Source organism: Athene cunicularia, assembly GCF_003259725.1.
Source record: "Athene cunicularia isolate RWA chromosome 6 unlocalized genomic scaffold, athCun1 chr6_part1, whole genome shotgun sequence".
In the NCBI taxonomy this organism is placed as follows: domain Eukaryota; kingdom Metazoa; phylum Chordata; class Aves; order Strigiformes; family Strigidae; genus Athene; species Athene cunicularia.
In genome coordinates this window covers 15,185,896-15,201,501 of record NW_020799105.1, presented here as the reverse complement: position 1 = coordinate 15,201,501, position 15,606 = coordinate 15,185,896, and the positions used below count along the sequence as shown (strand labels likewise).

General features: G+C 39.0%; 1 protein-coding gene across 9 annotated transcripts in view; it reads right to left on the bottom strand.

Moving 5' to 3' along the window:
* The window catches only part of ADD3 (adducin 3), a 104,959-nt gene that overhangs the window by 6,431 nt on the left and 82,922 nt on the right, over window positions 1–15,606 (bottom strand). For all 9 annotated transcript variants that reach the window (XM_026851156.1, XM_026851164.1, XM_026851159.1 and 6 more), the window contains 9 exons: window positions 8,299–8,437; window positions 6,659–6,810; window positions 6,464–6,544; window positions 5,248–5,397; window positions 4,226–4,369; window positions 4,039–4,137; window positions 2,827–3,009; window positions 1,725–1,982; window positions 562–681 (listed from right to left, as the gene is read on the bottom strand). In XM_026851156.1, coding sequence (XP_026706957.1) covers window positions 562–681; window positions 1,725–1,982; window positions 2,827–3,009; window positions 4,039–4,137; window positions 4,226–4,369; window positions 5,248–5,397; window positions 6,464–6,544; window positions 6,659–6,810; window positions 8,299–8,437 — 1,326 coding nt within the window. The remainder of the gene's footprint in view (window positions 1–561; window positions 682–1,724; window positions 1,983–2,826; window positions 3,010–4,038; window positions 4,138–4,225; window positions 4,370–5,247; window positions 5,398–6,463; window positions 6,545–6,658; window positions 6,811–8,298; window positions 8,438–15,606) is intronic.

Sequence of the window (15,606 nt, the reverse complement as noted above, 5' to 3'; positions counted from 1 at the left end):
TAGGGTGGAGTATTTGGTCAGTCTGACAATCAGCATCTTATGTGCTGGAAGGGAAAAGCAGCAAGATATCTATGTTTACAGAGAGGTCCAACAGTAACCTCCCACTTTCTTTTTTCTGCTGCCATTAGGAAGCAGACTGAAACACAGAAACTCCAGCTTGCTAAGTGCTAGGAGAATTAATACAGGACACAGTGAGACTACAGTCTGGGACTCAATCACGCTGTAGATGACGCACAGCAATTCAGTTCATGTTGACACCTAATTATCCACTAAATATAATACAAAATAGCAGTGACTACCATTTCCAGACAATATTAATTCTTTACCAAACTATTGCATTTGAAATTTACATATATATTGCATATGTATCCACAGACTTTATGTATATCATTCATTTAAATACATGCTTTTTAGTGCCAAAAGTCACATGCAATGTAAAGAACTTCTTAGTAAAATCAGAACACCTGAAAGTGTTATTTTACTGCTGCGTTGAATCATTATTTGACCATACTTGACCATTATTTGGAAATGCTACAGTTTTCTTCATTACACTTCTTTTACCTTATTTCTCTTTTCCAACACTTCACTTGGGTTTGTGTTTAGAGGAACAAATTGGTTTGGATCTTCAATTTTGATTGGTGTTCCTCCACTAGTCTTGGAGGAGTCATCAGCTTTCATCCACTTAAAGAACAAAAAAAAAAAAAAGAAGTTAAAAAACCCAGTATGCTGGGGAAGAACAATTCACAGTGTTGTCTTATTGTTCAGGAAGAGATAGAAAGAAAGAACTTCCTGACTTGATTCTCAATACGACACCTACAAAACAACTCCTTACAAGCTTGTATGTTTGTCCAAGAGAATTTAAGTTGCCTTGAACACATACCATCAAGATTGCTTTTTGTAAACACTAAAATACATTCCTGAAAAACTGTGTACTACTGAAGCTATATTTAGAAAGGATCACCCCTGTAACTCGCATATAGATCCACCAGCACCAGAGCACTTGTTCATGCGATCAACTTCCACCTCTGTCTATAGTTTTTTTTCCTTTGTAAGCAGGGTTTTAAATCAGTTGCTGAAGGTGTTCCTCCCAACTTAAGTTCAGAAACTTGCTAGCCTGCCAGCAGGAGGAGCTGATGCTTTTATAATTGTACTATGCCACTGGGAGTAGCCTGATAGCAAATAACATGCTCCACAGTCCCACGAGAGCCACCTCTCTCCAGACTGGAAACACAGTGGAAGAATCTTGGTGAGCCGAAGGAGAAAACTCTTGATCATAACTGAAAGCAGTAGCATGAACAGACTCTTTGAAGTCTGTTTTCAGTAGGTTCACAAACAGAAAAGGAGCAGTTAGAGTTAGAGCTTGTGTCTCCCTTGTATAGAGAAGAGAACCCATGGGTGATTTAAAACCTTACTATGATTGGTGGATAATTGATAGCATAAAAAGATATGGTAGAGAAACAGTTTTCTACTTCAGGAATCAGAGGAGCTCATCACAAATGGGAAATCACTGTCAAATTGTATCATAAACTGTTACTCTTCCAAACAGCTAAACCCCACTTCCCCAAACAGAGAGGATTCTTAGTACTAATACCCTTAAGTTCCCCCAAAGTGTGATTTTATTTGCTTGATAAACTTATTTGCTAATCTTGTTAAAGATTTCCTCTGTTGATAATTTACTTCCAAGTGGTGCAAAAACTAAGTGTCTGCCTAAAATATCTACCTACCGTGATCTTAGTCCTGGGACTGGTTTCTCCATTCCAAGACTCCTCAGGCACATTAACTTTCAAGTATGTGTTTGGAGAGTTCAGCCATCTTGTCTTTTCCCTCTGTTGCCTCTGCGCCAGGAATTTCAGGGGGGAAAGTGGGACTGAATCATCTTCAAAGGAAAAGGCAGTCACAGTGGCTGGGATCTCAACGTCACTCTTATGTCTGGGTTTTTCCCTGACTAATGGCTGCCTATAGGCATAGCCAGTTCTGTATCCCTATGGAGGAAGAAAAAAAAGAAAAAAAAAAGTTTTAAAAAAATTTAAAAAGAAAACAAAACAAAAAAAAATCAGGAAAAGGTATCCAAATACGTCACCAAAGTTTTGCACTGCCCTATGAGCATTAAACAGGTTCACTGAGCTCTTTAGAGAGCGGACTAGTGGTGTCATCTCATCCATCATTCATTCCTATTATTAACATTCAAGAGACCCACCTAAAACACAGCACAGTAGGAACTGAACAGGACTGCCCCCACACTTCATCTTCCTCCCACCTTCATGAACACATGACCACCAAATGACACCCTGCTCAGGTTATGACCTAGGTAGCATTCATGAGGATGTTTATCTGTCTTGCGCAACAGCACATCCTAGTTCATGACACTCCCCCATTCGTCACTCTATATGTAATGAGCGCTGTTCCAGAATTCATAGTGCAGCAAAATGGATATTTCAAACAAAAAACAAATTACCATCTTATTTCCTAATATTAAGAGTTAATAACAAAATACAGAGGGAATATGCTATGTCAATTTACTAGCTGGCGATTAAAATACATTTTATTATTAAGCTACTAAAAAGAGCAAATATGTTTGTGAAATGGGTTGAACAAAATTTAAGTTCAAAACATAAATTCTTATCAAGACAGAATACTACTGTCAGATACATTAACATAATAAAAACTAAACCAAGCAGAAGAGATTTTGTATACAATAGAAGTTACTCCATCCTCATTTTGAAACTGACAAAGAAACCAGAAAATAACAATTTACTTTACAGAAGTTAATCCTACACACAAAAGATTAGAGAGACTATATGGACAACACCATCAATGTGCTCTTACCAGGTTGTCCAGCATCCGCATAAGCGCTTCAAATTCTTGCTCCCCAACTTTCCATTTTTGCTGCGAAGCCATATTAACTCCACCTCCTCCAGCTGCTGCCACAGCATGTGTGGAAGGCTTGAACTTCTGCAGATCCAGTAGTAGGAGATTGTCTATCCCACCTGCTCCAGCTAATGCATGAACCTGGAGACATCAATGAGTGTTTTTCATTTGTGGAAAAGCTTTTAGATTCTCTGATTTTCTGAATTCACAGGAGAAACATACTTAAACACATGCTGCACTTATTTCTCAGACTAGTTTTCTACTGTGCAAAGGTGTATTAAAATATATAGCAAGTGATTCTTATGAAAAGGATGATAATATCTGCTAATAACTTCACTTTAAAAGTAGACTCAAACACTAGCTTTCAGAGTACATTAAAAAGGTCCATCTGCATTACCAGACTAAAAATTTTTCATTTTTATATCCATTTCAAAACGAATGAGTGACTGAACTCAAAATGAATGGCAGGGCAAAGGAGGAAAGGAAAGGAGTGAAGGACTGCCATTTGCACCTCCAAACGCCTACTTGGGAGGACAGGATCACTGGAAAACAAGTAAAAGCAAAGTGATGAAGTTTCTGGGGATGGGCTTAAGAGTTATGAAAGGTGAGGACACCTTCGGTGGTCTCTCTCCCCAGGTTATAGATAATACCTAACAAGGTAGTTAGACAAAATGGAAACAACCAATTTTGGGACTCAAGTTATTTTTAAATACACTACCCTCTACCATTGCCCCTTCTGTTTATTTGGTTTTACAAATTTTTGTGATTGTAGGGAGAAGGTCTTTATCTTGTCACAACATTCAGCTTTGATAAACAAGCCAGATATCAAGAGATCTTAAGTCACACTTCCACATGCAGCGAGTACCACCAAATCTATTATCCAGCAGATTCTCTGCATGAAGCTCACTCTCCACAGCATGGAACGAAACCTGTACCCTTCAGAGTGTAACAACACCGATGGCTCATTCAAGGAGGAGTGATATGGTATTTGTGCTGTTCCTTCTAAGTTTTCTTCTTTATACCAATTTCTCCAACTTTGACCTAGCATATGATTACCAGATTCCACAACCCCAAGTATTTTGTAGCATTAGAGATCTTCCCATCTGGGATGCAATCTATAACTCAGCAGCATAAGTGTTTGAAATGAAATACAGGTAAATTCTCTCTCACCTGTGTTTCACAGGCCAGCTGCACATTGAAAATATAGTGGAATGCTTCCTCCAGTGTCTCTCCTAGTGCTACCACACCATGGTTTCTCAAGACTAATACCTAGTAAATGAAGACACTAATGTTAAATGGTAGAAACTGGCACAGTACATGAAAATTGTTTATGAAGAGCGTGAATGAGGTTGAATACCTTGCAGCTGGGTCCAAGAACTTTTTGAAGCTGAATTCTCTCTTCCTGTTCATCAAGAGATCCCTGATAGTTGTAATAAGCAACATCTCCCAGAATCAGAGCCTCTTGTGATATGGGAAGGATGCCACACTTCATCGATGAAACCTGTTTCAATAAAATGAAGTACTGATAATTAGGAAAAAATGAAACTCTTAAAACTCACATCTCAACCACCCAAGCTTTAGCAGGATGTACTTTGTATCTTTGGTAAAAGAGAGACAAAGTCTCCATAGTAAAAGCTTAGAAACAATACTTTCTTTTTTACCCTCTAGTCTAATCTGCAACAGGGTGAAAGAGGTGATGCTACCCAACCTGGAGATAGATTCATTATAGGAAAAGACAAATCATCCCAACTAAGTTAATTTTTCTGAATTTTATCCATGCTTAATACTCAGCATAAGCCCACTTAATGATTTTTCCTTCTTTCCCACATTTATAACTTCAAAAAGCTAGTATAAAAGAAGTTATCCATTCCTTTTTTTGTCTGTAGTCAAGGAATGTATATATATGCATTTATATATAAAATAATATGAATTTATCTATCTCAAAGCAATTCTTTCAAGTTTCCTTAAATTTTTAACTTATATTAACCATGACTTTTTAATAGTGAGGTAAATTCAAACTGAACATAACTACTAATTAAGCCATTTAAAAATGGAGTTGCACAATACAAACGATGATGTAAACAGCATGTTATATGTAAGATGCTGTAAGTGAAGCCTGTGTAAACTATATACTTTAAAGCCTCCTCAACCTGAGTACAGATGTATCTAAGCATCAGTTTATTCCTATCCATCTCACTGCAGTGGCCCAGCAATCTTTCTCTGCTTATTTGATAACCTCACACCTTTCTTTACCAGTGTAGAGTTGATGTTAAAATAAAACTAAAACTGCTGTGAGAGTGATTCAGATTCAGAAATGTGCTCTAAGTTCATAAGGCAAACCTGTTTCCTTTTACTCTTTATGCTAGAAGGAAGACTTACAGCTGCTGTTGCAGGAGTATGTATGTGTATTACACATCTGACATCAGGGCGTGTGGAGTAGATGGCCACATGTGGACTGAATCCTGCATTGTCAATACTTAGAGTTGTACTTCCCTGGTCAACTACATCTCCTAGGATGTTTACTTTAACCTGGAAAAGAAAACAAAGGAACGATATTAAAAAAAATTGTGACAACTGCCATTATCTACAAACTACTCTCCCTTTCTAACTTGGTACCAAATTTCCCCCCACACATTTAGGGCTCAGAGCACAAAAAGGAGGAGGAGAGCAGCCATGAATCTGTGTGTCCATAAACCATCCTGATGTCCAAGCCCTTGATAGCTGTTGGAAGTCCAGCAATGGAAAAAATAAAGATAAGACCCTGATAAAATGGTCTAAGCTGATATTTGGTCTAGCTGACCTTTCCTTGTTTCTGACTTTCAAAAATTAACTTCATTAACATTTCCTACATTCTAAATATGAAGAAAATTCAGCCTCAGAAATTTCCAATAAGAAAATTAAATGCACAGGGAATTTTTAATTTCATGTGAATGTTAAAATAATTCCAGGATCAACAAAAAACAACAGCAGGGTCATATCAGGTCTTGTTCTCATGTTTGTATTTTGGTTCTGTATTTGTTGGTGTAATGCTAGCAAGCTCAATCTGCTACCCCTTTCAACTAGAGGTAGTTTCTACATACTGACATGAAGAACATATGGCAGGTTCCATACCAAAAAATGCGTGACTTAGCAGCTACCATTGCCTAAATGCCAATATGTAACTTCATCCAGCTCCTTTGTTGGGCCTGGGGAAGATTATTCAACTTTATTTCCCCACTTATAAAGATAAGAGCTGATTCTACTAACACTACTCCTACAGACTCATTTCATATGTATTACCATATTGTCAAGTTACAAAAGGTTGCTGTTACACTGAGGCTATTTGATGAGCTTCATCAGACAGGAAGACAAAACTTTGCTGCTCCACACCGAAGCTGAAGACAAAGCAACAAAAAGTAAAGCTAAGCTCAGAAAGAAATGCTGAGAACAAAGGATGCTAGTATCTAAATAGTTAATCAGCTTTTCATCTGGTGGGTAAAGATTACAAAACAAATAACAGCATGATTATAGTTTAGGAGTCCATTTCAGCAGCCACAAAAGTATTTTAGAAAACAGGCTGAGCTTTGCTGGTTATTACAGCAGGTGAATCACATACCAAATTAGAAGCTGAAGCTTCGGAGAACGACAGACCTCTTGGAATGATTAGAATATGGTCATGTTCTTTGCTTACTCTTACCTGCAGAGGAGGAAGAAAATGGATTATTGATCTATTTTTGAATTTATATTATTCAGGGGAAAATTAATTTGAGTGAATAGGTAAGAGTCCAAAGAAGTTCTCTAAAATACTTACTGTGATATAGGCATTGGGCAAATGTGCCCACCCAAACAAGTCAGCTAATCTGTATAAACTGGCTAACTTGCAACGAGTAAGTTTTTCTCCCTTAACAAATGAGGAGGTATCTATCCCAGGTAGATCATTGATGGGTGTAATCATTCCATGGCCTGAAAAACAGATAAAAAAAGATGATGCCAGCTGGACAATTAAATAAATTCTAGCTATGTCATGATCTTTGAGAAGCGGTGTATTTAAATTGTTAGCATAGCAGTACGAGCAGTTATTAGACTGGAACTGCCCTGTTGGGATTTCTAAGGTCTTTACTGAAACCTGTTAACATTAAGACAGTAGGAACCATACTCTGAATTTAAATCTTCATCTCTTTTTCAAACACAAGACAGGTGAAATAAAGGTCTCCTTTCAAGTACCATATGGATTTTGAGTTCTCTCCTGATTCAAGATCCTATATAGGAGTGGAACTGCGCTTTAAGACATTTGCCAGTAATGAAGTATTTTTATATGTTACTTTGAAAAATCACAGTAAAACACATTCCTGCTGGACTTCTGACACCAGTACAACTAATTTGAAGAGATGTCTCAGCCTTAGCTCTTTAATTTAGTCTTAATGAAGAAATTAGGTTTAGTGTAAGAGTTCTCAAACCCTTCGACAGAAGAGATCACCTCTTAACAGAGAAATCACAAAGATAATTTACCTCTGACTTGTGACTACACAAACATACCCTTCTCCCCTTCATGAATGCATGATATTCCTTTGAGAGCTACAGTCTTTACTTACAGGGAAAGTTATGACCGGAAGAGGTAAAAGTTATTTTGGTTTTCAACAATAAGAGTATGGACTTTGAGATTAGTCGCCCTGTCCGAGTCCCTGGGCAAACTCAGCAGAGAGAAGTCAGACCCACAGTCTCACTAACCAACCACAGACATGGAGATGAAATTATCTGGGCTCTCTGTTCTCTTCCCCTTGTTTTGTTAAATTAACCCTGAAGCACCATTTTGGGACCAGTTCTCAAAAGACGCTGAATGCTGACAGCTGCCACTGCAGGCTTGTAAGCTCCCATATGATGTCCACCCACAGAACTTAAACCAACTTTAACGTTTCAGTGCTTCATGACTTGGAAAGAAAAACTTGGGTGTTAACTGAAAGAACCTAGCGACATCTTTATAACTAGAGTGCATACTACAAGCTGTTTTTAACCGTGGGAGCTGTTTGTGTAATGAATCATTTTGCCAGGCTATTCTTGCCCCTGATTTATTTTTCCAACTCTTGCATATAAATTGTTGTTTAAAAAAAAAAAAAAGGATCTAAATGGTTATGTATTTCACATCTCAGTTTATGCTCATGTTAAACTGCTAATAGTAACAGGGCACAGCATTTTGTTTCCTATCTTGGTTAAACCTTTATTAGCAAATTCTAGAATAACCGAGTGTGAGGACTCCAAACATTTTGAATATCATTATACAAATTAAAGAATTTGAGAGAAAAGAACTCTAAAATAGAAAGTTAAGGCCACCATCTGTACTAATTCACAGCTGAAGCAAGCTTTTCAAAGAAAGAGGAGATCCCAGCATTGCTAAGGCCTGGTGATAATAAAAAAGGGAAAGAAAAAGTGCAATTATATGTATAATTCACTTACTGAGCGAAGATGAGGAAAAACCTGCAAAAGAGCTTGCTGTAATGTATTCAGCAATCTGCTGTAATGCAAGCAGTCCAGTGGGGTTATTACCCTTCTTCATCTGTTCTTGAATAAGGCATTCCAGATCTTCTCTAAAAGCCTGTAGAAACATTTGAGAATCATCAAGGAAAGCTGGCTTTGATAGAAATGAGATTATTATAGGTGGGGCTGGTAGCTTTGCCTGTTATTAATGTTACATGAAACTTCCCCTTAGACCTTGTTTTTAGCTGCTTATAACTTTGCCAAACTTTAACCATCTGACCTAAACTTTGCATGCTAAGTATTGGCAATTTGGGGGGTGGGAGAAAGGAGTTTGGTCACAGAGGGTTAAGTATTTCCCAGAACAAGACAAGATAAGATATATTTTTGAAAATGATATAACAAAAAACATTTTTATCAGTAATTAGAGCTCTCCATATTTTGGAAGAGGTATTTGAAATTCCATCAGAATGTGTTGCTTTTAGTGCTGGATACTTTTAAATTCTGTAATCCCTCTGAAAATCCATCCAAATTTGATAAAATTATAAACAACTGGAAAACTGGAGCTCATCCATGCCTAAGTAGTATCACAGACATGCAAAAGCCAGAAGAAATGCCAGGATGTCACCTCCTCTCTATTTCTTTCCTTCTCCCAAAGGGAAAAAGTTCCCTCTTCTCCTGTATAAAATGTCCCCAAGAGATAAACTCTTGCAGAATATATCCTGAAAAAGGTTTTCACAGTATCAAATTTAATATACTATGCACTGTGGACAAAGCCTGTTCCTTCTAGACGATAGATTAACCACTATCCACCACAAATGCCTGTCCTAGGACTACTTCAGTCCTGACACTTCTAGACTAAGTAAATTCAGTTCCTTCAAACTTTCCTTACAGGTTATATTTTTTAACCCTCTCATCATTTCTTGGCTGCATCTTCCAGCTTTTGTCAGAACCAGCAGTGTGCAAAGCTGCACACAACACGAGCTGAGGTGTATTGCAAATGTTCTTGCTGGTTGATTCCAGAAAGACATGTGGCGTCTTTACCATGCAGCTGACTCCTATTATAACTCCAGGCTACTCCCTGTATGTAATTGCTCCTTTCAGTTTGCCTTCCTTAGCAGAGTACTTGCTCTCAATTAAAAAAGAAAATAGTTCTGTAAGGCAAATGTAATTTCTTCACTGAATTTATTTCAGTCCTCCAAAACACCCACTTTGTTGGGTAAAATCCACCAAACTCATGACATAGCCTGTTCATAAACAGGTTTTGACTTCAAAAGGCAGAGTGCTACCAGACACCCAAAAACCATCCTCAAGACTCCACTTGATACAGCCTCTCAGTTGGATAGCTGAGCATCCATAACTACACTTTAACTTCCCAGTTTACAGACACCCATGATCTTCCTTAGAGTAATTTTGTCAGGACTGTGTGTACCTGAGACTTAACAGATTTCTACAAGTAAAGCCTCTAAAAATTCACATGGACTGACTACGCAGCGATCTGTTACACGGATCTCTCTGTGTACACCAGACTACACACGAGACACCCCTCAAACAGCTGAACAACCTCTTGCTAACCTGAAGATACATGGGCAAAGTCAGATTTTTCTCTTTAGTGGCTCCTGTAGGTAAGTTCTATGCAGCAAGGGAAATAAAGAAATAGGGAATTGAGTAAGGCAAGGAACTGGGAGAAAAGAAGGGGAGGTATGGGAGATGCATCAGCACTGGGAGCCTGTAAGGGAAACTGAAGGGAGGTAATTATGGGGAGGGTAATTGCCAGAAATGCAAACAGGGATTTGTGGAAAACAGCAAGTGGTTGGAGAAAACATCCTGACTTTCATCCTTCATATATGAGCAACTGACTGTGACACTTACTCCCTGCTGATTCAGCTCTGAGGATGGCCACCATCCTCTGGACTCCACGTGTTCCAGTGGAAATGTGGGTGTCCCCTACTGACAACATAACGCGCACTGTCCCCAGCCTGGAACCCAAATGTTGCTGCAAGCCTGGACTGCTGGAAGTCAGATATGTAGAGGATGTTTCTTTGCCCCTCTTGCACACAGATGATCATCTAAGTACACCACAGCTGTCTTGTCCCCATGCCTCATTTGGCACACAGTGGCTAGTTCTCACTAGAAAAGAAATTCAGTATTTTTTTCTCTTCTTATGTCTCAGCACATGGCCCTGTGCCTTTTTTGCATGTTACTCATACTCTGTTGAGATGACAATTATTATTTATCTGTCAAGATTTTCTCTGGGCAGATAATTACTGTAAATTCAAGTGCTTCAAAAGCATTAATTTATTAATCCTGAAACATGACTTTAAGGTAAAGCAGAGCCCTGTCATCATTTCCACAAAATGGGAGTGAGGAGGTCGAGGTCTGATGCTTCCACCAATTTGGGACATTCATTCTGAGAAGCCCAGAGCCCCACTCACAGATTACTGGGCAGTAAGTAGTTTCTTACATCCTCAAAGCACAACTTTCAGTGAAAATTCAAGTGCAGCACTGAGTGTTTAATGTGCTGCCATACCTCAGGGTAACAAGGGGGATACACAGAAAAATCACAATCTAAAAACCATGGAACAGATGATTCAGCATCACCCATTGCAGCCTGGTTTTTACCCTTGAGGTTGGTTAGTACCTGAATATGAGAATCTTTCACTACAACCAAAGTGGTTTTGAATGAAATTCAGATACACGTGATTTATACAATCCCTTGTAGAAGACAATGATTTTTCATATAACTAGAAGAAGGCACTTTGGTGGTCAAACAGTTCACAGTATATAGAAAAAGGAGCCAGGTTTCAATCTTTATGTTCTACCAACCTGCTTGAAAGTGCAAAAAATGTAAAATAACAGAGATACTTCCTTGGCCCTTGGCACATCATACGCCTCACGTCACAGGCGGCTTCCCTGCCCCTCCACCCCTGAAAACCCCCAAACCACATAAAACAGACTTTCAAGCACCAGCCGTCCTAGCACCAGCTGGCTTTTCTGCTCATGGTTTACCATAAGGCTAGAGCTTTATGGCACTTTCTCCTTCTGTTACTGTAATATATTATGACTGCAGAGACAATGACTGGTCAATACATTTAATCAACAGGCTATACTAACATTTATTTTCAAATTCTGTCATTCTAAGGTGTTCGATTACTTCTCAGATATTCCTGAAAGAGACCCTCTGCAAGAAAGCTCTGCTATTTCACAGCCTGCAAAGCTGAAATACTGTTTCACTCTTGTTTACAATACGCATATAAGGAAACTGCACATTTGTAGTCTTCCAGGGGCCATGTGGAAGACAGTTCATGAAATTCATGGAAGTATTTGCTTGGGAGGAGATGGAGAAACAGAGTTATCTGTATTCTATTAAATCATTCTCACTTCAGTTCAACAAGGACTATAAAAAGGATCTGCAAAAACATTCACAGTAAACTCATATTAGTCATATTCAGACTTTTTTTTTTTTTTAAACCTATACCAGTAATGTTACTTCTATAACAGAAAAAATACGGTGTAATGTATTTCAGGCAACTTTTAACAGAAAGAGGTTTTGGTTTATTTCTTGTATTTTTAATTCTTCTGCTTTCTAATCATGGTATTTTCATTCTTCTGATCTTAGTTTTGCTCTCTGATGCTAACAGTTGTGTACTACAAATAAGGCTACTACAAATAAGGATTTAATGTTGTATCAACAATTTTGTTAAATCAAACAATCAGCTTTCCTTAAAAATAATTTTAAAAATAACAGAAGACTGGTAAGGGCTGGGGCAAGTAGAAAAGATGGAGGTTTGGGATGAGCTGTAAAACAGAGATGAGGATATGGATGAAGTGCCTAAAATAAAGTATGCAGTTTATTCACACGCCAGCATGCAACACTGTCTTCTAGCAGACTGCAGCCTTCAGTGTGTCACACATGACTCACACACATTGCTCCATGCATATTTATGAATATTTCAATACCTTTCGTTCACTGCTACAGACCTTTAAAACTTGGATCTGTATGCCCTTAGATAATCACACCACATGTGCTAATACAAGCTTCCTCTGTTTCTGGTAATTCACAATGGGCTCATATGAAGGCCATCACCTTCTTCTGGACACCAGTTTACCTTAAATATTAGCCGTTAAATGAACAATATTTACTGGAGCTTCCACTGTACAGCACTGATTTCCATAAAACCACTACCGTGCAGGGCTCCCATTTTGGGATCTGACCCATTCAGCAGCAGGAATCTGCTTCTGAAAACCTAACTGCAGCCTGCAGATCGAGCATTGTGGTTTTGCTTTAATTCATAAGACTGTAATATATATATGGCATTACACTGCAACTGCCCACAGGTGACCAAGTCATGCTTGAGAGAGATGTTTTTGAAAAGACAACAAACTCTCTGCTCTGGCACAAAGCAGGTATTTTTCAAGTGGAAAGGTCACTAGTAATTTCAGATGTAGTATTCGACAAGAAAATGCTGACAAGATAAAACTGTACTGTAGATGAATGAAAAATTGTGTTATTCAGCTGTATGCTCAGCATTGTTCAACAAAAAGAAAGTTTCAGCTCTGGGATTTAACTAGCTCTTTGGGTACACATGGGGTTTTTTTTGGTTGGTTTGTTTTAAAACACTAAAACTCTGGACATAAGATGATACAACAGGAGCAGTGACTTTTCACAATGGGGTACTGAGTCCCAAAGTGAGAAGCAGAGCACCTGATGGCTGCCCATGCTGCCTGTCAATACAGTTGCACCACTTCTGGACTTGGCTAACCTGCCTGTGTCTGCACCGGTGCTACAGCAAGGCTGCTGCTTGGATAACCCACCACACCATAGCTGAGAATCGTTTCCTGTTTGCACAAGCATCCTTCTGCCTTCAGTGAGCTCACCTGCCCAGCCAAGCACCAATGTCCCCGCCTTGTTTGTGCTGGAACAGCACTTCAAGCATCTTGCTGAAAGTTTGCATAGAAAACAGCCCATGGTATGAAAACTGCGCCCCTGACAGCTATAGGAAGGAGGTAAAGCAGCATTTCAGACAAGATGCACAACTAGAATGCCAAGTAGAGCTTTTATTCAACTGGCAGCAGATAACCACCTAAGCAAATAGCCTGACCTAGATATACAGCAGAGTGCAAACTCCCCCCTTCCACTACTGCCAGCTGAGGTTGTTCTCTTCAAAACAGCAGTGTGCTGAACTATACTAAAGTTACACCAGAGGAAAACATAGTTTTGCATTTACACCATGAACCAAAGCAGCCCCTGCACAGCCAAGCTTCTGCCTCACCCACCTTCTCAATGCCACTTCACTACCTTGCACCGAGACATGAATTTCCCCACAACTCACCAGTAAAAATAAACAGAGCAGCTCAGCTCATTCATAAAACTGTTTCTAGATCTCCACAATTTCTAAACTTTCTGTTTCTTAAACTCCAGCCAGTTCTTTTACACCAGCTTAGACAGCCTTACACAGTACTACAGCCTGAAGAACAGATAGAGCTTTTCTTGATAGAGCCATTAGTTGCATCATTAGATCAAGGTCTTTCTAATATCATAAAATTACTTCTCCAGAAATATTTACAATCATCTTCCAAATACACACCATAAATTCCAGCAGCTTAAATGGAAAAATCTTGCAACTTAGACCTGCAAGGACTCTCTGAAACTCAGAGTGAAGTTACAAGCCTCAGCTCTGACTCATTCATTTATTTCCATTTTCTTTCAGGACAGTTTAAGGGTGAGCTGACAGTGTAAAGTGAGGCTTTTAAGAATCAAAACAACATCTGCAATTATCAGTTGAGAACTGGTATTTTTCAGTCAACACAAGAAAAAAAAAATAGAGAATAACCAACTTGCTAGAATAACCTATTTTACATGCATACACCTATATATAGCAGAGAACAATAATGCTGCTAGAAAATTTTAGTATTGATCTCTTCATCTTGGTAGGCAGCTCTCTAAGGATGGTAAGAAGTATGCAGGTTCATAAGTATTTTGACTGTCTTTCTGTGTTCCATGTTTGTTGACCATTGACCTCTCCATGTAGTTCTTATCCACTCAAAAGAAGTAGAAATAAAATAATAAGAAAACATTTTTCCTGTAAATAGAGAAAACAACAGCATACAAATGATCTGCAAATACTCCTCACCATTGCAAACCTTTAAAGCGGAGAAAGCGTGTGCTCACATCAGGACTAGTTACAGTAAGGCCCAAACAGTTTGATATGTCAGTCTACAGAAAATTAGCTAGAAAAGATACGTGAGATCCCCACAATAACAGCCAAATCACCACCATTGAAGAAAAGTTTCAAAACTTAACTGGCATTTAGTTCTCGAGAGCGAAGAGACGTTAATTTTAAGTCCTGTGCTGTAAACGCAGCTGCCCACGGAGAGGAAGACCTTCACCAAAACAGCCCATACAGCTTCATAACAGGCTGTTTCAAGACTGGAGTTTAGATACAAACAACTGGTGCCCTAAGTGGAAAAGGGTGGAGTTGACCACAAAAAAACTGCCAGTGAGTTAAGGCTGGTAGTGAGAAGATAAGAGTCAGAAAGTGTTTGTGAATGCCAAGAAAAAAAAAAAAGGGGGACGTGTGTATGTGTGTGCTTCTGTGAAAGAAATAGGCTCAAGTAATAAATACAAAGAATTAGGTAAAGTTATAATAATCTCTTCATTTGCAGTGAAGCGTGTAGGTATCTGGGCTGAATTCAGCAACCTGATTGACAGCAAGCTGGTCCCATAGAGAGCTCAGCCTGCGCCGGTTTTTCCAGCTCCTCTAATGCGGTACACACTAGCTTTCCTTCGTGAGCTGAAGCAGCATGTTTACTCCTGTGATAAGCAGCCTAGAGATACCCTATGATTAAAGCAAAACTCAAAGCACTAAACTCCTTTGCAAAGCCCATCTTCAGCCCATCCAGCTCCCAAAGTCCCAGCTCCAGCAATCCCCACGCTCACACAACTGTTACTGTGAATGTGGGGTCTGGGTCCCTTGTTCTTATCTCATAGAGCAAAGCCATGCTACACATCTTTTTATTTAAAACGCTAGAAGAAATCAAATTTCAGCTTGTCAGGAGTCTTACACACTTCCAAGCATAATTAACTGGTTTTTGAGTAAGTACAGGAATAGGGTGGGTGGCAATGCCCCAGGACGGACGATGGGCAGAGCTCCTGCAGGGTGTTCTGGGGAATGCACATGCTCCTGCAGCCAGGGAGGAAAGTCACCAGTCATGACTTTTCAGGATTTTCCAGGAACTGCTAAGAGCTTGTACTAAACCAAAGGATTATTTAACAGCCGCCCCCCCCCC